At 37.5% G+C, this 26162-nt stretch overlaps 2 protein-coding genes and 1 non-coding gene across 12 annotated transcripts in view; 2 read left to right on the top strand and 1 right to left on the bottom strand.

Annotated features, from left to right (window-relative positions):
• LOC148879542 (protein EXPORTIN 1A) overlaps positions 1 to 13057 on the top strand; it is a 30694-nt gene extending 17637 nt beyond the window's left edge. Inside the window, exons 16-33 of one of the 2 annotated variants that reach the window (XR_016104277.1) lie at positions 1 to 111; positions 670 to 767; positions 843 to 951; positions 2919 to 2984; positions 3540 to 3638; positions 3752 to 3832; positions 3928 to 4017; positions 6199 to 6284; positions 6387 to 6467; positions 6892 to 7074; positions 10734 to 10800; positions 10885 to 10995; positions 11217 to 11324; positions 11402 to 11539; positions 11618 to 11755; positions 11824 to 11928; positions 12325 to 12535; positions 12612 to 13057. Coding sequence is in view for 1 of the 2 variants with exons in the window: in XM_088961100.1 (XP_088817226.1) it covers positions 1 to 111; positions 670 to 767; positions 843 to 951; positions 2919 to 2984; positions 3540 to 3638; positions 3752 to 3832; positions 3928 to 4017; positions 6199 to 6284; positions 6387 to 6467; positions 6892 to 7074; positions 10734 to 10800; positions 10885 to 10995; positions 11217 to 11324; positions 11402 to 11539; positions 11618 to 11755; positions 11824 to 11928; positions 12325 to 12447 (1794 nt within the window). In the remaining variant the exon portion in view is untranslated. Of the gene's footprint in view, positions 112 to 669; positions 768 to 842; positions 952 to 2918; positions 2985 to 3539; positions 3639 to 3751; positions 3833 to 3927; positions 4018 to 6198; positions 6285 to 6386; positions 6468 to 6891; positions 7075 to 10733; positions 10801 to 10884; positions 10996 to 11216; positions 11325 to 11401; positions 11540 to 11617; positions 11756 to 11823; positions 11929 to 12324 lie in introns of both variants that reach the window. The other variant, XM_088961100.1, reaches the window with a different exon arrangement.
• A 3365-nt stretch (positions 13058 to 16422) lies between these two features.
• On the bottom strand, positions 16423 to 24431 carry LOC148879541 (Ribosomal protein L35). 9 transcript variants are annotated; one of them, XR_016104272.1, is made up of 6 exons: positions 24048 to 24381; positions 23863 to 23960; positions 23685 to 23769; positions 17995 to 18104; positions 17844 to 17913; positions 17251 to 17727 (listed from the first exon to the last, which is right to left on the bottom strand). XR_016104272.1 is itself a non-coding variant. In XM_088961096.1 (5 exons), the coding sequence occupies exons 1-4, from the start codon at positions 24273 to 24275 to the stop codon at positions 17997 to 17999; spliced, it is 519 nt and encodes a 172-aa protein (XP_088817222.1). In that variant the 5' UTR covers positions 24276 to 24381; the 3' UTR covers positions 17251 to 17913; positions 17995 to 17996. The 9 variants fall into 9 exon arrangements, 3 of the variants coding, with proteins under 3 accessions (XP_088817224.1, XP_088817222.1, XP_088817223.1); XR_016104271.1 differs by having other exon boundaries at positions 17251 to 17724; XR_016104273.1 differs by having other exon boundaries at positions 17251 to 17724; positions 17844 to 17904.
• A 1227-nt stretch (positions 24432 to 25658) lies between these two features.
• On the top strand, positions 25659 to 25729 carry TRNAG-GCC (transfer RNA glycine (anticodon GCC)). The gene has a single exon. It is a non-coding gene; the product is annotated as a tRNA-Gly (tRNA).
• The last annotated feature ends 433 nt before the right edge of the window (positions 25730 to 26162 follow it).

Raw genomic sequence — 26162 nt, 5'->3', positions numbered from 1 at the left:
ATGTTGAAGAAGTTAAGTAAACAGCTGAATGGCGAGGAGTGGACGTGGAATAACTTAAACACATTATGCTGGGCAATAGGATCTATATCCGGGTCCATGATGGAGGAGCAGGTATGTCATTTTCTGGATCAAGACCGAGTTCTCATTAAAAAAAGGGGCTTATCCACTTCTAAACCACATGCGTTCACCCAAATGGCCTATGACTGGTGAACAGATCATAGGTGTTTGCTGGATTCCTATCAGTTGATATATAGCTCATGCATTAGGAAGACTTGCTCATTTTTGAAGGATCTTGTTCTGCAACTTTTATCTCTGTAAGGTTGCAACCCGATAACTTTGAAGTCCTATATTACTTATTTTCAGTAAGAAATGACAAAGATGGGTGTAACACTATTATTTTATTTACTGTTCCCAGTGAAGAGTGATTGTTCTCATTTTAAATGAGATCTATCTGTCAATTATTTTTAGCAGAACACTTGACCAACCTGGTTATGAAACTTTATGTTTTTTGATATGCATATATTTATACATATTCTATACTTAGAAAAAATTTTGCATACACAATACATTTATGCGCATATGTATACAACTACATATGAAATAGATATTGGTTTTGATCCCATTGTATGCCTACCACTATATAACTCTCTTTATATTACAATTTGGCAGGAAAATAGATTCCTAGTGATGGTCATTCGTGATCTGTTGAACTTGTGTGAATTTACCAAAGGAAAAGATAACAAGGCTGTCATTGCAAGCAACATTATGTAAGAATTTCTCTTCTGAAAGTGTTTGTTCATTAGTTTTTCGTCGTTGCAATAATTGTTGGCTTGGTTTGGCAGGTATGTAGTTGGACAATATCCAAAGTTTCTAAGAGCCCATTGGAAGTTCTTGAAAACTGTTGTTAACAAGTTGTTTGAATTCATGCATGAAACACACCCAGGAGTTCAGGTCACAGTTTCTGTCCACATTCCTTTCTCATGTTGCCTATATTTGATACAACTGCAAATAACAAGCTACCGATTTATTTTCTTGATGGTTGATTCAAGTTCCATGGTGAAACTATTTTATTTTCTGTTTTTTTATCGATCAACAAATAGAAAATAATTTTTTTGATAGATATCAACAAATAGAAAAAGAAGCAAACTTCATCATCATCATCATTATTATTATTATTGTTGTTGTTGTTGTTATTATTATTATTATTATTATTTGCAAACAGAATGCTTAAGGGGTTAGTAAGGACTGATAATGGCAAACTGCATGTTGCATGTGTGATCTTCTTCATAAATTAATGGGTGTTAATGCCATTGGCAAATGCAATATGTACTACATAGGAAGCAGATAAACAGAAAAAGAAGCAAACATTACTAATAAAGAGAGAAAAGGAAAAAAACAAAACAATATGAGATTCTGAGAAAAATTGTGATAAGATAAGTAGAATAGTCACTCATACTCTCAATTAGAGCCTTTACTCTCTTGAATCCTTTTTCCTCTCATCCATATGAATGCTGCATGCTTTGTGCCATCCTAGCCAAATGCATTTATAACATTCTTAGAAGCTAAGTTCATCTAATTTCTAAACCTTGATCGGTAGTATTCACAAATTAATTGCAAAGGTGCTAGCGTAAAGAATCAAGATCATGCAATATATCATTTCTTGGAGCCATGGGGCGTTTATTAAGGGGAGGCAGATGTTGGATGTGGTGCTAATCGCAAATAAGCTGATTGACTCCCAAGTGAGGTGTGGGAGAGGGAGGTGTTGGATATGGAGAAGGCTTATGACAATAGAAACTAGGAAAATTGTTGGACAGTGTGTTTTTTAAGGCTTTCATCCATCCCTTTGATAGTCTTGGGCAGTTTTTTTCTTGTTAAGGAGGTTTGGAGTAAGCTATTCCTCCTAGGATTGGAGGAAGTTTTATTGGAAAGACCTATGACTTACTGCAGAGAAAAAAGACCTAATTGGCGCTTATCCCCCACTGGTGCCTTTCTTTGTAAGGCTAATGGTGAGACTTGCTATCACTTATTAATCTTCTGCCCTTGTTTTCTTCTATTCGGGAACAGTTTCTTTTCTTGTTTGGGTGTAGGTGGAATCCCCTGTTAAATGCACAAAGCTTGATTGCTTCTTCCTTTGATAGTAGGCCTAAGAAAAGGGGAAGAATTATATGGAGGCATACAAGAGCTGCTGTTTGTTGGACGGTTTGGAAAGAAAGGAATCTAAGAATCTTTTCAGAAAAGGAGAGAAGTAGAGAAGCAATTCTTGAAGTCATTACTATTAGAGTGGTCCATTGGGTGAAGTCCTTGAACATCTTTGAGGATATCTATACTGATGATTTGATTAGAAAGTGGAGGGAAGTGGCTGATTCAGGCCATCTTAAGTTTTTCATTAACCCACTGTTCTCTCCTCCAATTTGTGGGAGGAGTTTTCTGAAATGAAGAAGGAAAAATAATTACTCTCTATTCAGTCCCAATTGGTGTAGGTGATTCTTTAAGAGCTGAGATTCTGGCTGTGATGGAAGGTGTACACAGAGCAAAGGAACTGAACATCAGAAAGCTGATTATGGAAGGTGTTTCAAAGCTGGTGGTAGGCTGGCTGCAGAAGGAGGAAGATGGCTGGTGGAGCTCTATGTTAATGAAAGGAGATTTAAGTGTATGACACAAGGTATGGAAGTAAGATTATAGTGGGGGGAAAAGAAGTGCTAATTCCTTTGCTGGTAGTCTATCCCATTTCTTTGTAGTCTGAATGAGTTCAACATATTGCTTCTTTACTGCAAATAGCTCTTTTATGAAAGTAGAAGTGCATCGATGGTTTTGATCATGAATGCATGGGCATAGTTTACTTATATATAGCTGCAGTTGGTTTATATCATGCCTTCATGCTCTATAATGTCATAATTATATAGTGTTTCTCTTTTCAGGATATGGCCTGTGATACATTCCTAAAAATTGTTCAGAAATGCAAGCGCAAATTTGTTGTTCTACAGGTAAGTTTTGTTTTCTTTCTTTCACATTCTGCAGTGGGTTCTGTTATTGTGAAATCTTGGTTTCTCATATCCCACAAGCATGTTTGTTCTTTCTCTTGTTTTGTTGGAACAATCTCAAGAATAGAAAACATGTGTCGATTAGGTCATTCCTCACATTTGTATGAATTTATGCAAGGTTAAATGAATGCTGCTTTTAGGAAGCAGTGCTGGAGCCTCAGTTTGAGCATTAGTTGCACTACCTTCTTTAATATGTAAAACAGTGTTTGGAGACCCATACTAGGGTCGAATGGAGAAGAGCACATTCCCAGTTCTGATTCAACTGGTATGAATCCCAGTTCTCTGATTTTCACTGAACTGGAACTGGAAAGGGGCCTGGTTCCTGTTGAATATAGGCGAGCTGTTAGCTCTATTTCAAAATATATATGTGCAATAAATGATATAACGAATTCAGCTCTTGTTTTTGCATCTTTAAAATTTGTGATGCCTTGAAATTGTCTGTAGTACTATGCAAGTGGTGTTTTTTGTTCTCTGATGTGGTTGCTTTTTCGATTGCAGGTTGGGGAAAATGAACCTTTTGTTTCTGAACTTTTAACAGGCCTTCCGACAACTGTTGCTGATCTTGAGCCCCACCAGATCCATACATTTTATGAATCTGTATGTTGTGATGTTTATTCTTCAAGTAACTGGAACTAGTTAGTATACAATTTTTTTTACAACTAAACTAGTTTGGTTTGATGGCTGTGTTGTGACTTTTTTTGCGTTCACAGGTTGGTCATATGATTCAAGCTGAATCGGATCCCCAGAAGAGGGATGAGTATTTACAGAGGTTGATGGAACTTCCAAATAGGGTGTGTTTTGATTTGCCTTATTTTCTGATGTTGTGGTTAAGTTCAATCTTAAAATTTCCGTAGTTTTTATCTTACATGCACATCTTGTTCTCCAGAAATGGGCAGAAATTATAGGACAGGCACGCCAGAGTGTGGATTTTCTTAAGGATCAAGATGTTATCAGGACTGTACTAAACATTCTGCAGGTATTTCTTTCTTGAGAGAATGTTGTCAAACCCACAAGCAAAATCAACCAGGATGATGCCAATGCCACTAGGAAAACCAAACTATTACCTCTTAAACAAATGTTTGAAAGGTGCGCCTAGGCGAGGTGCATTTTAGGGTAGGCACCTCGCCCAGGTCCTAGGCGCGGCCCTTTCAAAAGGCGCACACCAGACTTGCACCTTTGGAAAATTTGATGCTTTTTTACTTCTTTGGAGTATAGCGGCTGGGCCGGGCTTTGCTTGCTCACTGAAGCTTTGAGAACCTCCTATTTGGTAATGTTCATTCATTCATCCTGATAAAAGATCTTCTTAAAAAGCAATTAAAACTATAAAATCATTATTTTTGTGTGAGCACAAAGAATTTAAGACCCCTAACAAGGAATTGTTTGGGCTTGCCTCGAGAGGCATGGCACAATGGCAGTTTGTAGAATCAGGAATGTAATATGTTTTACATTACATTAACTACTTGAAGTAATGCAATTGAGAGAAAAAGAGATTGTGGGTTTTATATGCTTAAAAATGTTTTATATGTTTGATTTTATTTTTAAAATCTCATTTGAATATGCTTTGCATGTTATATTTATGTATTTTAATTTTAGATAATATGATTTTTAAAACATTTATTTTAAAATCTAAGGTCATATTTTTATTAATATTATGTTTAATATTTAATATTTATTTTTTATTACTTTTCTGATTAATTTTTTATTTTTAGCAATTTTCTTTTAATTTTTATGCCTTGCTTAAAAATGCGTGTGCCTCGCCTTATGCCTTGCTCCTCAGGCGCAAACTGAACCCTGTGCCTTTTTTTGCGCCTTACACTTTTAAAACACTGGCTCCATCATATATTATGAGAGAACTTCCAATTAATGAATGGGTGATTATTTCAGTTCCTCATATGTTGTCAACATGGAACACACAGGACTGGGTTGCACCTGGTCCTCTGTTTTTCCTTGTGAAATATGTTGGGTACAGTGTTGTAAAAGGCGTGGGAGGCACACCTCCAGGCGAAGCGCTCCCAAAACCCCTTGAGGCATATGCTAGAGGCGTTGATGCCTCTGAGCCGTACACCTCTTGCGCTTTTTTCATGAGGCGTGCTACACACCTGATATGAAAATACATGAAGAAAAAAGAAAAAAAGGAAAAGGAAAGAAAGGGAAAGAGAAGAAAAAAAGAGAAAAGGAAAGAAAAGGGAAGGGTAGGGAAGAAAAGATAAGGGGAAAGAAAATGGTTTGCCCCCTGTCCCTTCGGTTGGGAGGCGCACCTCCAGGCGAAGCGCTCCCAAAACCCCTTGAGGCATATGCCAGAGGCGTTGATGCCTCTGAGCCGTACACCTCTTGCGCTTTTTTCATGAGGCGTGCTACACACCTGATATGAAAATACGGGAAGAAAAAAGAAAAAAAGGAAAAGGAAAGAAAGGGAAAGAGAAGAAAAAAAGAGAAAAGGAAAGAAAAGGGTAGGGAAGAAAAGATAAGGGGAAAGAAAATGGTTTGCCCCCTGTCCCTTCGGTTGGGAGACCTCCCCCCCCCCCTTGAACTACTTTTATACATCATTATTCTTCTTAATATAAAAGATTTTTATTAAAAAATAAAGAAAAAAATGAGGTCCCTCCCTCTTAAGAAGGCTTACGCCTCTTGTGTTCTGAATTATGCCTCACGCCTCTAGGTAGTGGAACACCTTGCGTCATGCCTCCGCATTTTAAAACATTGGATGGGTATCCACCTTCACCTCATGGACACTTCCCAACTGAAGGCATTGATCTTAGAACATGTCTTCTGAGGTGCTTGATAAGATGAGTTAGTAGCTTCTTTTATTACATGTGTCAGGTAATATAAACACATCTTTGAGAAATTCATCTAATAGAAACCTCTTAAAGTCCCATAGTTCTTTTAACAAAACCAAACTCAAATGTAAGGCCTATCAGAAGGGATATTGGGGGTGCAAGCTCCATTTGGGTTGACCTCTTTGAGTACGATGCTGTATATTGTAAGTTTTGTTTTTTTTTTGGGTTGTATTTTTCCTACTTTCTATTTTCTTTTTTAATTTGAATCTTTATACATGTCTCAATCTGTAATATGCTGTTGGATGGATGTAGCAAGAATACTCGTAAAAAATGTAGCCAGTGGGTTCTGTCTTTTTAATTGTTGGATTTCTAATTCACAGACAAATACCAGTGTTGCAAGTTCACTTGGGACTTACTTCTTATCACAAATCACATTGATCTTTCTGGACATGCTTAACGTTTACAGGTATTCATGATTATAGTTCCAAATGTAACATGCTCCAATAATAATACATTGACTTCTATATATTTAACTTTTTATCTTCATTTTTATTTATGCTCCCAACAGAATGTACAGCGAGCTTATATCAAATAGCATTGCAGAAGGTGGGCCCTATGCATCTAAGACGTCTTACGTAAAGCTTCTGAGGTAAGATTGAACTGGGATTCAGGATCAAGTCCAAAGCTTATATGCAGTACCTAATATCTATTACTAAATATGTAAAGCCTAGTATGTTATTTACCATGTTATTGATCTTAGGATCCAAATCCAAGGAATATAAAGATCATGAAGCTAGGGAGTGTAGGGTAAGAATCAGATTGTTTTTTTTTTTTGATTTTTTGAATAATTATTAAGGTAATCTTTCATTAATAGAAAATGAATGATACAAGGGAGGGCAAAGATATTTTTTGATCACACGAGAGGGCAAAGATATTATCATTTGGAAATAACATAAGGCAGAATCAATATAAATAGGTGCAATATCAACCTTTTTATATGCTAATAAAAATATCAACCTTTGTATATGTTAATGTAAAGTTGGTGTTATTTAAGCTAGTGCTCTTTGAAACAGATCAGTTAAGAGGGAGACTCTGAAACTTATTGAGACATTTTTGGACAAAGCTGAAGATCAACCACAAATTGGAAAGCAGTTTGTGCCACCAATGATGGATCCCGTTCTTGGGGACTATGCTAGGAACTTGCCTGATGCTAGGGAGTCTGAGGTTTTGTCACTTTTCGCTACTATCATAAACAAGTAAGTTATGCTGCCTACTTTTTAACCTTATCATGCTACAGTTGCTAGCCCCCTCCACATCAATGTTTCATATATGGGTTAATTACTTATATACCCTGTACATTTAAGAAACTAATATAAACCCTGAACTTTCAAAAACAACTTATACCTTATAAGATGGCCTCACATAACATAAATAGGCCATCTGTTAAAAATAACGTTTAGGGACATCTGATATATCCATTAATTTTTTTATAATACCATTTTACCCCTCATCAGTTCTGTGCTCTTCAATCTTTTGATGGAAGAACCAGAGAGACATCGGCTCCCTCTTGGTGTAGAAATGGCAGCAGTTCTTGACTGAAAGGTGTGTCATGTTCCTGACTCAGTAAAGCAACAACGTTAACTCTGCTCAGGATTTCTACAAACAAGCAAGGTAATAGAAATGCAGAGCTCTTAGCATTAACCTTGTACCAACAAGGAAAAGAAAAAAAAAGGAAAGGTTTGATTTCAGCACTCATATATTGAGTTGGACATGCCTGCGCCATTTTAATGCCCAATTTTGTGCCACAGAGCCTCTTAAAATGCTCTTTCAACAACCACTTTGAATCATACTCTCTGATCTTCTGTGCCATCCTTTAACCTGTTTGGACAATGTCAAGTCATGAAGAGCAGAGACCAAGATCATAAAGCACAGGGAGGAAGACATGGCAGCATGCTCTGGTTAGAAAAAGCGAAGAAGTTGAACATGGAAACTACCTCTGAAGTCTGAAGTCTGAAGTAGAAAGAGAAATGCTGGAATCGATCTGAGTCTGAGGGGTATTTTGTTTTTACGAAGAGGGGAGGAATCAATCTTTTACAATGGAAGAGAAAAAGAAATAAAGAAATGAAAGAAATGACATACTTTGAAAATTTAATGAACGGTTAAGGATATTTTTGTCCTTTTCATTTTATCTGTCAAACTTAACCTCTGAAAAGTCAACAAGGTATGTATAAGTAGATTTTGAAAGTTCAGGGTACATTTAAGTAGTTTCCTAAATATACGGGGTATATATAAGTAATTGACCCTTCATATATTGGGGTGTCACAATTATTAAATACACATGTCGTTTGTTTTCGTGGTAACATGGATAATCTGATGCTATTATCAGGTTCAATTTAATCATCTTGGGTTTTTAAGTTTAAACGTTTAGCCCTTTAATGTTCCATGTATTTTTATGATATATTCCTGATCCTCAATGAAAAACAGAAAAAGAATAAAAGAAGAACCAAGAAAGAATAGAAAACACATAACATTTTAAGAGAACTGGATTTTGAAGTAGCGAGTGTGAAGGAAAAAAGAAAAAAAGTTGAATCTCTAGTTGCCTAAAGCATATAGACATATCTGGAGATGCTTGTTGCCTAGGTTTCTTCCTAGTCAAAGGAACTTGTTGTTTAGTCTTTACCAGTGATTTAAAAGTAAAAGGCACACAGGTGAGGCATATTTTAGGTTAGGCGCCTCGCCCAGGGCCTTGGCGAGGGCTCTGTCCAAATTTTTCCAATTTTTCCAATTTTTTGAGACTTGCCGTTGGGCCGGGGGCTCTGTTCCCGGACCCCGTGCCATGCCCCTCGAGGCCAGCCCAAACAAGGCCACCAGAGCTTTGAGAATCCCCTATTTGGTAATGTTGTCCATTCATTCATCCTAATAAAATATCTTCTTAAAAGCAATTAAAATTATAAAATTATTATTTTGTGTGTGAAAACCAAGAATTTAAGACCCTAACATGGTCTTGTTTGGCTTGCCTCGAGGGGCGTGGCACAAAGGCGGCTCATAGAATTAGGAATGTAATATGTCGCATTAGCTACTTGATGCAATTGAGAAAAAAAGAGATTGTGGGTTTTATATGCTTGAATATGTTTTATATGTTTGATTTCATTTTTAAATTCTCATTTGAATATGCTTTACGTATTATATTTATGTATTTTAATTTTAGATAATAGGTTTTTTAAAACATTTATTTCAAAACTTAAGTTTTTATTTTTATTGATATTATGTTTTATAATTTCTTGACTTCTTTGCATTTTTTTTGATTTTTTAGTTTTTTTTAATCTTGTGCCTTGCCTCAAAAAGGTGCATGCCTCAGGTGCAAAATGGCCCTTGCGCCTTTTTTGCGCCTTGCGCTTTTAAAACACTGGTCTTTACTTTTAGGAATGATGCAGCTTGATGATCTGACTTTTTTAAGTTAAAACATGTATTCTAAGGTAGTTCCCTAGGTTCCATAATCATATTTCCTTAATAAATATCCATAGTTTTCATAAGAAAAGTATAAACTTCATGTTGAAGTATAGAAAATCAACATATTTTAACATATTCATGAGAAGAAAAAGAAAGAAAAGAAAATTAAAAAAATATAGGGGCTGAACCCCTATTTCTGTTATAGGAAAAGAAGAAAATAAAAGGTGGAAGAAGAAGAAGAAATTAGTATATAAACACACAAAATTAGTAAAGAAAAAGAAGAAAATGTGTTTATTGGACAACATTTTATGTTCTTCCTTACTTATTGGTTCAGTTTTTGAAGGTTCAATACAGCATTTAGCAATGTTTGTGTTGATTAAATCCTAACAAATAAGAAAATAATAAAAAGAAATTAGTATATAAACACACAAAATGAACATTTTAGTTTAAAATGACTATTTTATAATTATAACAAAAAAAATTAAGAACATAAAAAGTTAATTTATAACACTATCATAGTTGTCAAGGCGACGCCTAGGTGACAAGGCGCCCTTGGAGGCTTGCCTCGCCTTATCACCAAGCAGTTTTCATTGTGTGATTATATACTGATTTCTTTTTATTATTTTCTTATTTGTTCGGGTTTAATCAACACAAGCATTGCTAAATGCTGTATTGAATCCTCAAAGGCTTCAAAACCTGAACCAATAAGCATGGAAGAACATTTAGTGTTGTCCAATAAACACATCTTATTTTTCTTTACTAATCTTGTGTGTTTATATACTAATTTCTTCTTCTTCTTCCACCTTTTCTTTTCTTCTTTTCCTATAATGGAAATAGGGGTTCAGCTCCTATATATTTTTTAATTTTCTTTTCTTTCTTCTTTTTTCTTCTCATGAATGTGTTGGAACATGTTGATTTTCTATACTTTAAAATGAAGCTTATACTATTCCTATGAACATTATGGATATTTATTGAGAAATATGATTATGGAACTTAGGGAACTACCATAGGATACATGTTTTTACTTAAAAAAATCCACCGCCTAGGTGACGGGGGCCTCGATGTGCAATTGTATTTCTTGGTCTCTCTCAGCCTTTGGTGGTTGTAACATCTCTGCCCCTTTTCTCCCAGAGCTGATTGGAGATAAGATTTTCTATCGTTCTTCTTTATTATTCAATAAAATTTCTGTTATCTAAAAGCATGGCAACTATGGTTGCTTGAGGCTACCATGAATTATACTGTCTGCATTATAGTGAATGATTTATGCTTTTGCATAATTTTCCAAGCCATGGCATCTTTGGTCTGCGAGTGTTTGATCTTGTTTTTTTGCCCTTTTATAGATGTGGCAAACCACTTTGTAGAACGGACTCTTCATGCAATATTTGTGTTGTTTTATAGTATTGGTTTTTTGTAAGGTTGCAATTGTTGATCTTTATTTCTTATTTTCCCGATTATCTATATATAGGTACAAGGCAGTTATGACGGAGGATGTTCCTCGCATATTTGAGGCAAATTTTGAGTGCACACTTGAGGTGATGATTCAGCTTTTGGTTTCAGGAATTCAGGTACTCAGGGCTCATGGTATCATTGTCTAATTTTTTGGTCTTATTTTACAGATGATTACAAAGAACTTTGAAGATTATCCAGAGCATCGGCTAAAGTTCTTTTCATTGCTTCGTGCAATTGCAACATATTGTTTCCCTGCATTAATTCATTTGTCAAGTCAGGTTTGTGCATTTTGTACCCTCCATACCTTGTATATCTAGATGGTATCTCCATTTTTGCAATCATTAAATTACGAAGTTTGCCACTTTTCTGCATATTCTTTTTGTCTTTATATAAATTGATACATTGCTGTGCATGTACCATTATTAGATAATCCTGTCATTTGTTCCTTATCTATTTTGTTGATCTGTTTGTTCTCAATTGTCCTGTTGGTTTGCTGCAGCAACTCAAGCTCGTCATGGATTCTATTATTTGGGCTTTCCGGCACACTGAAAGGAATATTGCTGAAACTGGTCTCAACCTTTTATTGGCGATGCTGAAAAATTTTCAGGTGTCTCAATCTTATTATTTTGAATCTGTTAATGCATGTCATGCAGATTCCTTAATCCTCATTTGGTTATTTTTCAGGCTTCCGAATTTTGCAATCAATTCCATCGGACATACTTTTTGACAATTGAGCAAGAGATTTTTGCGGTCTTGACCGACACATTCCATAAACCTGGTTTCAAGCTTCATGTATTGGTGCTTCAGCACTTGTTTTGCCTGGTAGGAAATCTTAATAAATGCTCTGTTGACTTTGTTTCATTCATAGACGTGATTACAATTTAGATGTTCCATGTTCAGGTGGACTCTGGTTTATTGACAGAACCATTGTGGGATGCTTCCACTGTTCCTTATCCGTATCCCAACAACACAATGTTTGTTCGTGAATTCACCATAAAACTTTTGGGTACATCATTCCCCAACATGACAACAGCAGAGGTAGGGTTGGGTTGGAATGATTAATTGCCTTGTTGTCTGGATTGATATCTAACCGAGGGAATGTACAGGTCACACATTTTGTAGATGGGTTATTTGAGTCGAGGAATGACCTCCCTACATTTAAGAATCATATCCGTGACTTTCTTGTTCAGTCAAAGGAGTTCTCAGCCCAGGTAACCTAGTAAACTAGAAAATTAATATTTGCACTGCATGGTTGCCTTTCGTGTGAGACCGTGATGCTGAAGTTAATAAAGTGGTGGGATCCTTCCTAAATCATATTAATTTCTCCAATTCATTTCCACTTCCTTGGCCGAAAACCATTCTCTTCTACATGCTGTCAAATTATTTTGCTCTTGAATGATACAACTGGGGCCTTGAAATGGTTACATGAAATTCAAATCCCTGCACTCCAATTCCAACTCATTTCTGTTCAGGATGTGAAAACTGGTTGACATTCACGAAATTTGGCATTTAATTTACTTTAATTTCAACCTAATTGGAATAATGTTTGTTTCAATACCAGTAATTTTCTGTGTCAGAAATGGTATTTAATACCAAGTCTTCCGCAGGATAATAAAGATCTCTATGCTGAAGAAGCAGCGGCTCAAAGGGAGAGAGAGCGCCAGAGGATGCTTACTATTCCAGGACTAATTGCGCCGAACGAACTGCAAGACGAGATGGTTGACTCATAGCTAAGCTAACTGGGTGATCTCTGATAGTGCTAATCCATGTGCCTTCTTCACTCTAAAATCTCAAAGGGCGCCTTGTATTGATTACCAGGTTTGCTAGGTGACCAGACTGGCGTTCTTTAATTTTATTTTATTTTTGTTTTCCGCCAATTTTTCTTGTTAGATAGGTGGATCGTGAAAGCGCCACACCTGGTGCAAGGGCTGTCTGTGGGCTGCTGGTGATACTTGCAGGACGATTGTGTTGTTAGTTGAAGTAGGAGATGGCTCTTCTCTGGGAGTTGGTTATGCTAATGTAGAGATATAGTGAGGAATTTTCTGGCCGTCTTGAATTTGGCCCGATGTTTGTGTTTCTTTTTACTGGAGTTCGAGGCATCGCGAAGCTAGTGGTGAGATCTGACCATTTGGAATGTCTCTTTAAATCGATTGGCGATTCAACATAGTTTTATTGTATACTAGGCTGGGTTTGCAGAAATGGTTTTATTTCTGCTTTAGCCATTATTGTATTTTTCAGTGATTGAAGAAGCTTCATTTTTTTTTCTCCCATCTTATTTTTGTATTTGTCAGCCGTAGCGCTTAATATTAAAAGTTTAAAACAGGGTTTATTGGTTTGGTCTGGGCTTCGTTTTCATATTGGTAACGTGCTCATGGAATACATTCATTGGTTTGGGAACATTACAAATACAATAATGTACACTCCAAAAACCTTGCATATTGTATTATTGAACTCTGTATTTGTACTCTTCCCAAACTGAGCCTTGGTTTTTTAAATTAAACATAATGATATTGTAGGTTGTTATGAGTTTGTGTCAATGTGTTCCCTATCGTTCTGTTCTGATCCATACACGTTGATACATGTCCTGTAAAACTAAGCCATTCCACCTGTTCTGTGTCGGTAATCGCCCAAGCATATCGATATTTTAAACCTTGGATTCCTCTACATAGTATAAGGGGGTGAGATAGGTTAAGAAGGAAGCTCATAGTGACCATTGTGTGTGTGAAATGTCGTTTTGTGAATGTCCCGGTAAATCAAGTTTAGTAAAGAAAGAAGCTCCATGAAGCTCATCTAGCATGTCGTCAACCGTTGGGATAGGAAATTGATCCTTAACGGTCACGGCATTGAGTGCCTGGTAATTGGTACAGAAGCACCAAATCCCATCCTTTTTTTTACTAGCAAAACAGGGGAAGAAAAGGGACTTGTGCTAGATCATATTAGCCCCAACCTTAACATGTCTTGTATTTGTTTTTCTATATCAGCTTTTTGAAAGTAGGCATACTTGTACGGGCGGACATTGACGGGTTCCGTTCTTTCTTTGAGAATGATGCGGTGGTCGATCTCTCTACGTGGTGGTAGCTGTGTGGGCTCTTGATAGAGATCTTTGAATTCGGCCAATAATTGCTGTATATCCAGGTGTAGTTGGGATGGTGCTTCTTCCGTGGTTGCGTGGAGACAAACGGTAAATAGCGAATGCCCCTGCTTGATCTCCCTTGAGAGTGCTTTGAATGGTGCAGGCTGAATTGGTTGATTGTCAACCCCCTTCAACAGTCGGTGTTGGTTGGCCCAATAAAACTCCATCGTCATCTTCTAGTCACACACCACTGTGCCCAGTTGCTCGAGCCAATGGATTCCTAGTACCATGTCCAACCCAATCAGTGGTAAAGAGTAAAGTGTTAAGGTGAATGGGATATCTTGTAGTAAAACGTGCACATTTTCAAATCTTCCACGGCACCGAAGGGGTTTACCATTCACGACTTTGACATTGAAGGGCTTGGTAGGTACGACCGGTAAGTGTAGCAGTTCAGCAATTTAGTGGTTGATGAAGTTGTGGGTGGATCCATTATCAATGAGAACAATCAGTTTGTGGGATCCGATCTTGGTCGTGACACGCATGGTTCTAGCCGTCGACCATCTCGTAAGGGCATGGAGTGAGATTTCCGGCTCCTTGCGCGTGTCGGTGAAGCTTTGGTTGTCATCCTGTGGTTCATCGTCGGTACAGTCTCCGGCGAGTAGTAGCAGCTGCGACCCCTTGCATTTATGTCCGGGCCCAAATCTCTCATCGCAGTTGAAACATAAACCTTGGACATGCCTCCTCTGCATTTCTGTCCAAGAAAGACATTTCAATGGTGGAGTTGTCTTTGTCCTTGTCGGGAAAGAGTCGCCGGTGGCTCTGGTGGTTGAACGCAGAGTCTTCTCATGACGACGCAGTTGTTCGTCCTTCATGTGCGCCAGGCTGATGGCTTCTTTCAAGGATCTCGGCTTGAACATCCGAATTCCATCGGCTATGTCCGTTTTGAGACCGCCCATGAGCGTGCCCACCAACGCCTTTTGTGTCCATCCGTGCACCCTGTTGCCCAATCTTTCGAACTCCTTATGATATTCCCATAGAGACCCCGTTTGTCGTATTTTTGATAACGACTCATCTAAGTCTTCACAATCAGTTGGGCCGAAACGAGCCCAAAGCTCATCTACAAAAATCTTCCATGTTACCTCCTTTCCGTCTTCGTGATATGCCCGACGTAACCATTGCCACCATTGGTTTGCCTCTCCTTCCAAATGGAATGTGGTGAGCGAGACTTTCTATGATTCCTCGATGTGCTGTTATTCGAAGAATTGATCATGGGTGAACCATTCGGTTGCGTCATCACCGGAATACTTGGGAAACTCGAGCTTGGCTAGTTTTGAGGAAAACATGGGTCGACCTCCTTCTGAGTTGTCATGAGAAGGTCCGGAGGAGGACTGTCTGCTGCATCCATTAGCGTGGCTCAAAGATGGTTCTTGCCTGGTCAACAATGCTTCGGACATCCTACTAATGGCTGCCTCGAGTTGGTGTAACTTGTCATTAACCCCTAACTCGAGCCCACTCAAACTTGCTTGGAGTCCTCCAAGCCCAACTTCCAAACTCTCAATTCTTTCTTTGTTGGTTGCCATGATGCCTAGCTCTGATACCAATGATAGGTCCCAATCAAAGCTAGAGAGAGATAGAGTATTCTGCTTAGGGTGAGAATAAGACCACAAGAGTTTATTAACTTTCAACTGCTCCATCCATGTGGTGGGGTGGTGTTTAAATACAAAAACTTCTTAACTTTCTACCACTAAAATAGCCTTAAAGTAAGGGATTAGCCTTCTAACTACATGGCCGATCCCTATTCCTTCTCATATTAACAACTTAACAGAAATAACAAATAACTTATTTGACTCATTCTTGCTTAAGACCAGCTAACAACATGCTTAAGACTAGTTAACAATTAACAACTAACTGCTTGACCAATTCTTGTGGTTTGATCGAATCCTGCTCTACTGGGTCCTGCTCTATTTTGCCGTTGTATGGGCCATGCATGATGGACTGGTTTTGCATGAGCCATGCATGAACATTTTCAGGCCACGTACCTTGGGTTACGCATGGGTACCCTGTTCGACCTTCACGGCCCATCAGAAAGTTACCTTGAAAGAAGTGTTACTCAAAAAACTACAATCTATGAAGCTTGAAGCGTTGAATTTTTTGATAAACTTCCATGAGCTCAACCATTGATTAAAATTCAGTGAATATTTACGATCAGTCGTGCTTCATCTACAAAGTCAAGCAAACAAGTCGAATTCCAAATGTATATTGTAGTATTAGACATAACAAAATAAAAACGAAAAAGAAAAAGATAGAACCATCAAGAATTGAACAATTGGTTTTACTTCAAGTATTAAAGTGTGGCGATCCAGACTGAAACTTGCATTTATAGAGAGAGAAGTCCACCAGCGTCCATCACTTACAGGAATCAATTGTTGCTATTGGATACCGGTGGTATCCATGGTGACTTCGACAATAAATCCGCCATCAAGAAGATAAAAGGGTATTTCAATATATCACGGATTGAACAATGTGATCGCATTGCTCTTGAGATTCAAGAGTGCTACTTGGTGAGTATAACGAATTTCCCAAGCATGTGTTTGTTGTTTCAAACTTCTGTCCACTTCAAATCACTGGAATCTAGTATATAAGTGATGAAGTTCTGAATAAATAAGTCAAAGTTTGTTACATGGGGCAAAAAGACCCTACTGTAAGTAATCAAAAGCATAGTCAAAATCTTCTTGCAGAAGCTTAACCAAGGAAATTAAAAATGTGGGGGAGGCAAGGCATGAATAAAGTCAAACAGGAAAGAACATTTCCCCTCCTCGTACCAGGAACCTGAATCACTAAAAAGACCCCCAATATCTTAACCACAGAAATTAAGTTTCTTCATCACTTTAGCATAAGCTGGATGGACAGTTGCTGGTTGTCTAAGCCTTCGTTTTGATTTCTTGGACTGCACTAGCCACCAGAATCTCATTAAATTCAAAGCAAATACAAAAATCATGCAAGTTCATAACTCTTGTACCTTTCAGTCAAGAAACCTTCTAGGAATATACAGAAAAAGAAACAGGGATCAAATAATTCAAACTAGAAATAAAAATAGTTAAATACAAACAAACAGAAAGTTCAGTCCATGTTTAGATTCTTTAGAAACAAACAAACAAAAATACAAGCCACTCAGTTTAATCAACCAAGTAGTTGATCAAACTTTTGGATTCTTTAAAAGGCATTTTCCTTGCTCGAAATGAGGTTGCTAACAAATAAAGCCCCTTAAGAGTGGCTTTACTGGGCAGTTGCACAAAAAAGTGGCAACACTAGAGAGATGCTCCAAAAGGAGATGGGAGATTTGGTGCCACTCCTCAAAGATCTTGCATTCTAGTCCGGTTTTCATCTCACTTACTGCCTCAGAAAAAGAACAAAAAACATGTGGCATTGTACCAAATTATTAATGGCCTATAAATTATTATTTTTTGATCAATAACAGAAACTTTTATTAATAAAAGGAGATGGAAAAGATACAACAAGAAGGGGGGTAAAATCTTACCCCACCCTAAAAATAAAACATCACATTACAATACAGCCCAAAAGAAACTAGTTCTTCCCACCCCTTGTTTAGCTAGATAATCTGCAAAAGAATTGGCACTCCTCTTGGACCACTGAAACTGAATTTGCATGTCTTGAGTGAGCTGGTAAATTTTCCTTTTTTCATTCGAGAACTTCCATAAACTAGCCTCTTCCTTCTGTAGCCAGTTTAAAATCACCCTCCACCAGCAGCTTCCTAATGTTCAGCTGTTTGGCTCTTTTTATTCCTTCTAATACTGCTGAAATTTCAGTTCTCAGAGAATCCCCCCTACCTATAGGCCCTGAAAACATGGCCATAAATCGACCTTCTTCATCCCTGAACACTCCTCCTATACATGAAGGGCCGGGGTTTCCTTCGCTGCTGCCATCAAAATTCAATTTATTAATGGCCTTACCATGGTGAGAGCCACACATTGGGCAATGACAGAGGACTTTAAAGGGGATTCAATGGACTCCATTTCACTAGAGGACAACAACCTGCACTGGAGTGGTGACTCAGAGGAAGTTACACTTTGATGGTTGCTGTCTGAGGGAGATCCTGCAACCACTAGAATTGAGGGTATTTTTAGAAATCACAAGGGAAATACTTAGAATCTTAGATACTTCAGCCCAGGTGGTGAAGCGATACCTTTAAAGCCAGAAATTTCGGTGATGGTATTCCTTCAAGGAAAAAAAATTAAAAAGAACAAGCTTCTTCACCAGGATGGTCCAACATGATAGTTGAAGGGGATTGCCTGACTGTCAAGTATTTATCAATTGGTTATCCTTCACTTCAGCATAGAAGTTCCATGGACCCTAGGTTCTTACTTGGAAAAGCCAAAGCTCTTGCAACAGGCTTGAACTAAGGTGGATTCCAAGATAAGCAATTTAGTAGATCCTCTTGCAAGAAAGGTTTCAAAAAAAAAGTTCTTATAAGAGCCATAGGTCTAAATAACAAAAATAATAAGTTCAATGCATAAATATATTTTTTATGTGCACTTAGTAATAACACCAAACAGTAAAGCCCTACTTTCAGTTGTCAGCATTATAAATGGCCTTTGACAATGTTTGTAGGTCCAAAACAATGAGATATTTACATAGCATAAAAGTGGATTTCCTAGATGTTGCAAATAGCTTTTAGATGCAGATTCTACCAAATCTGAAATAGATAATTATCCAGAAAATTACAGCTTTTATTTATTTATTGACAAGTAACAAGTAAAAACCATTCATTAAGGATCTGAAATAACCCAGAATAAATCAGACCAGCCCTAAAGAAACAAGAGGCCAAGTACAAAGATGAAGCTAAGCAAAAATAAAGAAGAAAAAGAAAGACTATAGACTAACAAGTTACAAATTACAACCTCGCCCTGGGCAACCCCAATTAATAAGGTGTTCAAGGGATCCCCTAGGGTTAGTGCCTGTCTTACCAAAGGCCTCATCCTCCAAGGAGTTTCTTCTCTGTTCTTCAGCCAATAAATAACTGTGGCAATCTCCCTCAATGTCCACTTCTTTCCACCCCTTTAACCTTAAAAGTTCCAACCCTTGTATGACTGCCAACAGCCTAAGAGAGATCCCATGTTCAATTGGACCTGAGAAACTAAGAAGAATATTACCAGTTTCATCTCTCACTACGCCCCCAACTCCTGACTCTCCTGGATTTCCCAAGCAGCGGTCATCGAAGTTTAATTTAAGCCTTCCATCTGCTGGTGCGAACCACTGAACTAACCTTGGTGATCTTGAGCTATGAGAGCTTGCAACTGCCTGTCAGTCTCTTAATAAGTTACAGCTTTTATTATAAAAGAAACATTACCACTAAAGGGAAAGGGCAATTAATGATCCAATGTTGTGTTTCCTTTTACTTCAATCCTTTTAATTCTTTTTCCTTTTAAGTACGTCTAATGTAACTTCTCTGATAGACTGATACTCAAGTCTTCACCTCTAGAATATAGTTTGTGGGTCCTATTGCACCACAATCACCTAACAGAGGAGGAAAACTCAAATCTGGCATTACTTTGATTTATATTTGTTTTAGTGGCTCAGAATGATACCAATAGTAAGAGAGATAAGAATCAACATAAAAAATATTTTGTCTCTATGCTTACATAATTATTAAAATGCTATGATAAATTACCTACCTACACTGGGAACTTACTGCATTTGATAATTACATGTGCAGAGAAGAACAAGGCATATGAATTGCTTTGAAATATAAAAATGAATTGCATGGTCTAATATATTTGCAGATATCTTTATATACTATATTGTGTCCGAATCAAAAGAATAGGTATGACAGAAAAGAGAAGACAACTAATAAAAGAAAATGAGGAGATTTGAGAATGGAACAGAATTTTATGATCCAAAAATTACTGCTACAAGCAGAATTTATCAATGCAATGAACACTTACAGTCCTGTAATACATCTCTGAAGAAGTACAAAATTGAAAGGTCCCTTTCCTATGGGTCTGAGAGATCAATGCCTTATTTTGATAATGAAAATATTATATATTTATGAGAATACATGTAAAGAAGTGGGGAAGTGGTAAGAATAGAAGCGAAGCAATAAAAGATCTATACAAGGAACTTAGTGGCATGTCTAAAATAAAAATTATGCAAGAGATTTTAGGGTCCATCATAGACAAGTCACAAACTAGAAGTCATGCAAAATATGATGTTGGAAGGTGCTAACTAGCTTGCTGGTAAATTCTCTGGCTGTTGTAGCAGAGATCTGGGATCCAAAAGAAGGAAAGGATGTTGGGTTTTGGGCAGGGATATGTTGTGAGGCCTATTCACTAGCCAAAAGAAGGAAAGGATATTGATACCACACGCATACAGAGGGCATAAAGAATTGGATAAGGATAATAAGTTGCTAAACTTTTTTTTTTTTGATGGATCACAGGATCAATCACCAAAGTTCGAAGAATTTTAAGAAAATCAAAGCCCAGAAAGAATTTGTCACAACTCCCATAATGATGCAAACAAAGAATAAAATTTGAACTTTGAAGTGCATGAATTTCATGCATAGTATAGTCTTTTCAGTCCGGATTGGATGTCTTGATAACTTGTTGAGTGGTGATTCAATGATCTATTTTTGATTTGGTAGTGAAGTTCTAACAAAAGTAAGTACCAGAAAGAGGCATGGTAAATTTACAACTTTGGAAGAACCGAAAGAGCAATGAGGTTGGATTCTTACCATTACAGTTAAAAGTGTATAAACATCCAATTCTATACTGATTCATTACACCGATTGTCTAATTGTCTACCCATGCTGAATCTGAAGATAACAAAAAATGAATAAAGTGATAGTTGGATTGTAGAAATCAAGATTAATGCTTCGAAGTCAAACTACACCCCTCTCTGTTGATTGTAGAATAATTTAATTGAGTATACATTCTCAACTTGTAGATTGAGGAAGATAGAAATGGTTGATTAAAACTTTACAAAATGCTAGTATCTTTTGAGTGTGAGCCACAGAAAAGCCTAGACTTAGAATGAATCAAGAAAGCGTGAGCCACAAACTTGGGTGGGGGGGGGGTTCCCTTTGATGAACCAGTTCCTTTCGTCGTATGCTCTCTCTGACCTAAAAATGAGACCATTTCTTCCTTCCTAGTTCCCTCAGATTCTGCCTTTGGTTTTGGGTGGAATTTGGGACTAAGAAGGTCTGTTAGGGATACCAATTTGGGTAACCTATCGACCCTCTTGGCCATTCTTGAAAATGTTTTCTTGGACACTTCAAAGGAAGACAGCAGATTTTGGACCCCCTCAGCCTTGGGCTCTTTCTCTTGTGCATCTCTGTTCAAAACTTTAACTCAGCAACCTGCTTTTCCTGGTTTGTCCTTCCCTGTTAAAGAGGTCTGGTGCAGGCCCATTCCTCCTCAAGTTGGGAGTTTTTGTTGGGAAACTTTCCTAGAAAGAATCAACACAAGTGATCTGGTTCAAAGAAAGAGACCCAAGACTTGTTTATCCCTGCATAGGTGCATTTTTTGCAAGGTGGATGGGGAATTGGGTTACCACCTGTTGGTATCTTGCCACTATGCTAAAACTTTATAGGAGTGGGTTTTCTCCCTTTTTGGGTGTAACCGGAACCCTCCTATGAATATACAAAGCCCGTTTTCCCCTTCCTTTTTTTAGCTGGCCAATGAAAAGAAGTAGGATCATGTGGAGGTGTCTGAGGGCTGCGGTGTGTTGAACATTATGGGAAGAAATAAACTTAAGAATTTTTCCAGAAAAGGATAGAAACAGTGAGAACCTAATAGAGTTGATTCATATTAGGGTGGCACATTGGCTGAAATCTCTGGATTTATTCACAGACTTCACCATGGGTGACCTGTTGAGGAGCTGGAAAGAGATAGTAAGTTCTGCCCAGATTAAAAGGGACATAAGTCCCTCTTGGATACCTCCCCCCTCGGACTTCCTAAAACTGAATTTTGATGGCAGCAGCCTTGGGAGCCCATGTTTATTAGGACTTAGGAATTGGGGGAGTTTTCAAGAATGAGGAAAGGATTATTTCAGCTATTTACTCTGGCCCTATTGGAGAGGGTGACTCTATAAGGGCTGAGATTTTTGTGGCATTGGAAGGAGTTCAAAGAGCATGAGACCTGAACATTAGGAGACTGATAATTGAAGGGGACTCTGGAGGTGGTGGTAAGATGGCTAAAGGAAGACAAGACTGCAATGTGGAATTACAGCAACGAAAGGAAAAAATTTAAATGGTTGGCAAAAGATATGGAGATAAAATTCATTTGGGTGAAGAGATCTGCTAACTCATTTGTGGATGGGCTAGCAAAGAAAGGGGGGATTAGGGATTCTTTGTTTTGGGCTCATTTCTAATCCTGTAATTTTGTTTTGCTGGTTGCAAGGGAGTTAAGATAGTTTACCATGTATAGCATTTTCATGGCCCCACTCTAGGACAATGGACTCTCCTATACTTGAAAATGTTTTTATTTATTTTGTTTGAAAGGTAAGTATAGAAGTTGTATTACTGAAACAAAGGGGAAATGAAAATCAAGGAATACATTTGCATGAGCTATATCATGAGGCCAGGAGAGAAATGGAGTGGGAATCTAGGATATGGAAAAGGGGTGTCATCTGGATGAAGTTACTTCCGTAACCTCCATGTTGGAAGCATGGGGTCAACTACAAGAAAGCATGTGATCAAGTCCCCTATTTAAAAATTTAAGGACTTCTAAATAGTTCAGAAAACAAAACCAGAAGCAACAGAAACAAGTTCTACCCAAAGGGTTTAGATGTGATTCACTCCCCATATTTGGCAACTTCTTTGCAAAACATGGAAGACCAAGTTCAAATGGGTTTGGTAATCGTACATAGTGCCAAAAATCCGAAATTAAAAAGCCTTGTTTTAAGAAGAATAAAGCAGAACGACCTCTATTATAAGGGATCTAACCAAGCTCCTGTATTTAAAATTTATTGATTGATTGACCTGCTACTTGATCTATTCAAATTTGGATCGAACTAGAAGGGCTAGATATTAACCAGAATACACAAGTTATAAGGTAGATATTGGATTCAAGGAAACAAACTTCTCATTGTTTTGGCATACAGGAAGGGATAAAGTACTTGCTACTTGCGCTAGACAGTTTACTAATGGTCATATGCATTGTTCAGGAACAGTAAGAAAGGACCTTATAGGGCATTTAAGAATCTTATGGTAATCCTTGATTTGTAAGAAAATGCAGTAACATTTTTGGACCTCATTCCTAAGAAATGAGTTGTGTAGCTTAAGGAATTTAGTTTAGACCATAACTTGGTTGGTTAGTAGACTGTTGTGGACGTGTTAAAGTGTACTAAAGCTCTCTGTCAAGGACACTTGTAGATGGACGGTAAACATTTGACAGCTTCCTAGTATAATGAATGCATAAATTTCATAATCAAGGGTGGAATTTGACTATTCTTTGTAATATTAGTTTTGTAAAACAGCCGAACAAATCAGGTCGTTAACAATTTGCTTTTTTCTTGGGTATTTATATAGTTAGAGAACTCAAGGACCTTGTGCCATCCATTTATATTAGAGTTGGGTGAACTCAGATACTTGACGCTACTTATCTTTTTCCTACATAACTTCTTTAATGTAGAGTCATAGTGTCATGATTTTTGCATATCGTAGCTTGTCAATGGGCTTCTGTACATTTAATAGAATGCTTACTTCATCCTTGAAGAAAAGGAAAAACCAGTGAAATTGAACTCACACATGTCACGTCTTTGAAAAGCTTCATCAATTAAAATTATCTAATTTCAGATTCGGGCTTATCCAATGATGAATTTTGCCCCTTCATAAACATACAGAAGCAATTCTAGTGGCTGTAGAGCAAAAGTACAAACCTTCAAATGGGCATTGTGTCGCTTCCCTGCCCTCCATCGCCGAATCTGCCCATTGTTCAATGTTTTGAATCTGTACTTAAAGGACCTGAAACACGGCAACAAAATTAATACATTATAACAACAATCTGCAAATTCAAGAAACCAGATAGTAGTGAAAATAAAAACAGCAGGAACTCACGAGTAGGACTTCATCTTAATCTTCTTCAACTTAGACGTAGCAGGAGTTACCGGCTTTATCCTCCTCTCCTTCGACGAAAAATGGCGCCTTTGATTTAACTGAAGTTCATCAAACAATAATTCAAAAAAGAAAGACCTAATCTTTACCATTAATCGGCGAAAAAATTTTACAAGAAAGATACTTACCACAACGGCGACAGAAGACGGACGAAACCCTAGGTCCACCATCCGGGGCAGTGTTCGTGGAGGAACATTGTGAAAGAGGGGATTAAAGATGTTTCTGTTTGCGGGTAATGAGACTGGATCGTGAAGCAGGGGAAGGGAATGGAGGAGACGACGGGAGGCCGGGCGTAATGAGAGGTTTCCGGTCGAGAAAACGGAGAGATAACGGAATTTACTGCACAACCTCTGCATCCTTTGCCTTTCCTTGCTTCAATGTAGTCGCAGCAGAACCCTTCGCTTGGGTTTACAGAAGAATCGTTGTGAGTTGTGACTCAACAACATTCTAAAGAATACTAGACGATCAAAGTTTCCCAGGTTTACAGATCTTAATAAGGGTCTACCAACTTCAACTCTGGCAACGTCAGCGAGTGAGCGAGATCAAGGAGAAATGGTCCGAGTTACGAGTTATGAATTATGACTCGTTTTTAGTAAATTATTTAAACATTAAACTTCCCCTGTGTTTTCTGACAAATACCTTTTTATGTCTCCAAATTTTCGAAAATTACACAAATAGGGCCTCTTTTGTTAGTTTGGTAATAAAATGTAAAAGACTAATTTAAAAAACGGCAATTTTGAAGTGTCAATTGGCTAAAATGTTCCCAACAAATATTTTTGAGGTGAACATTTTTGAAGTATAGGGGTTCATCTATGGGCAAATCGGAAATTTTGAAGTGTTTAAAAGCAAGACATTTTTTTGTTAGGTTCTTACTGAAACTAATAGAAGTGGTTTATTTGTATAATGTATTGAAATTGTTCTCTCATAGAAATTTGGAAAAAAAAATTACAATGAAGGTTAAAACATTTATTAAAAAACACATGGGAGGTTGGAATAATGGGAAAATCAATGATACTAGAAAGATATGATATTGGAAGAATTTTGATCAATTAAAACCCATTCATGAATTTTGATAAATCCCACACGATTGATTAAGACATTTATGATACCAGTTGATTGATTACAAATTTTTCAGATATCATGTCTTTCTAGTATCATAGTCGAACCTTTGAGTAATTTGCCCTTTTGACTCGTGGGTAGGGTGATCATGAATTGGCCAATTAGGTTTTGCACTTGCAATAAAGGCTATAACCTGAGCCCGAGTTCGGGCCCTATGTATTTTATGTATAAACTAATATGTATATTATACATAATATGAATTATAGGTGTTTATATTACAATATTTATATATAAACCATATAAAATAGCATGCATATGTATAAATTATGAACAAATTACATATAGTGTCGGATATGCTAAAAATGATCACCCCTACCCATGAGGCAACAAAATTGGAGGGGACGATTTAATTCAAAATCTCTCCTAAAACCAGTAGATGTCAATAGGGGGTTTGGTTACACGATATTGTCCCACCAAAGGGCTCCATAGCACATCGGCTGGGATTAGGGTGTATGGAAATCCTAGATTACCAGGTAGCCTTATATGAATTTGGAAATCTTTAACTCGAGCAATATATTTCATTTGCATAAGGTTGTAAATGGATCCCTATCATAAATATATAATAATGACGATTTTAATGTTTCCTATTTAAACTTTAAAGTGAGTAAATTACTCAAAAAGCACCAGTGGTCTAGTGGTAGAATAGTACCCTGCCACGGTACAGACCCGGGTTCGATTCCCGGCTGGTGCATGATTTTTTCAACCTCCTGGCATGCAAATGCAAAAGTGATTAGCTCTTTAATAACAGTTTGTTGTGTTTTGACATTTGGCCTTATGACTACTTGCCAAGGGGGTTAGATACAAAGAATTCCATCGTTGTGCCACTTTGTGAAGTAGTGATAGTATTGTAGAAGTAGTATCAAGGGGGAATCCGTTTGATGACTTTTCCCGTTATATCATGTGTGCTCTGTGCTCATCATGAACTGGTGAGGACTTTTGGGATTCTTTTAGGCTGCATTTGGAAATGATGTAAATCCCGGTTCAGTGCATTATTGCAGCCCGGTCCATAATTACATGTATTTTGAAACGTTGTAAAAACACCCCTAAAATCAATGTAAAAATGCAAATATGTCAAGATTTACATTGATTTTGAGGTAAAAAACTATGGAGGGGTCATGCTTTTG

This window comes from Nelumbo lutea, chromosome 1, assembly GCF_056320005.1.
Source record: "Nelumbo lutea isolate HS-2025 chromosome 1, American lotus-T2T, whole genome shotgun sequence".
Taxonomy (NCBI): Eukaryota; Viridiplantae; Streptophyta; class Magnoliopsida; order Proteales; family Nelumbonaceae; genus Nelumbo; species Nelumbo lutea.
This window is presented reverse-complemented; position numbering and strand designations above follow the sequence as displayed.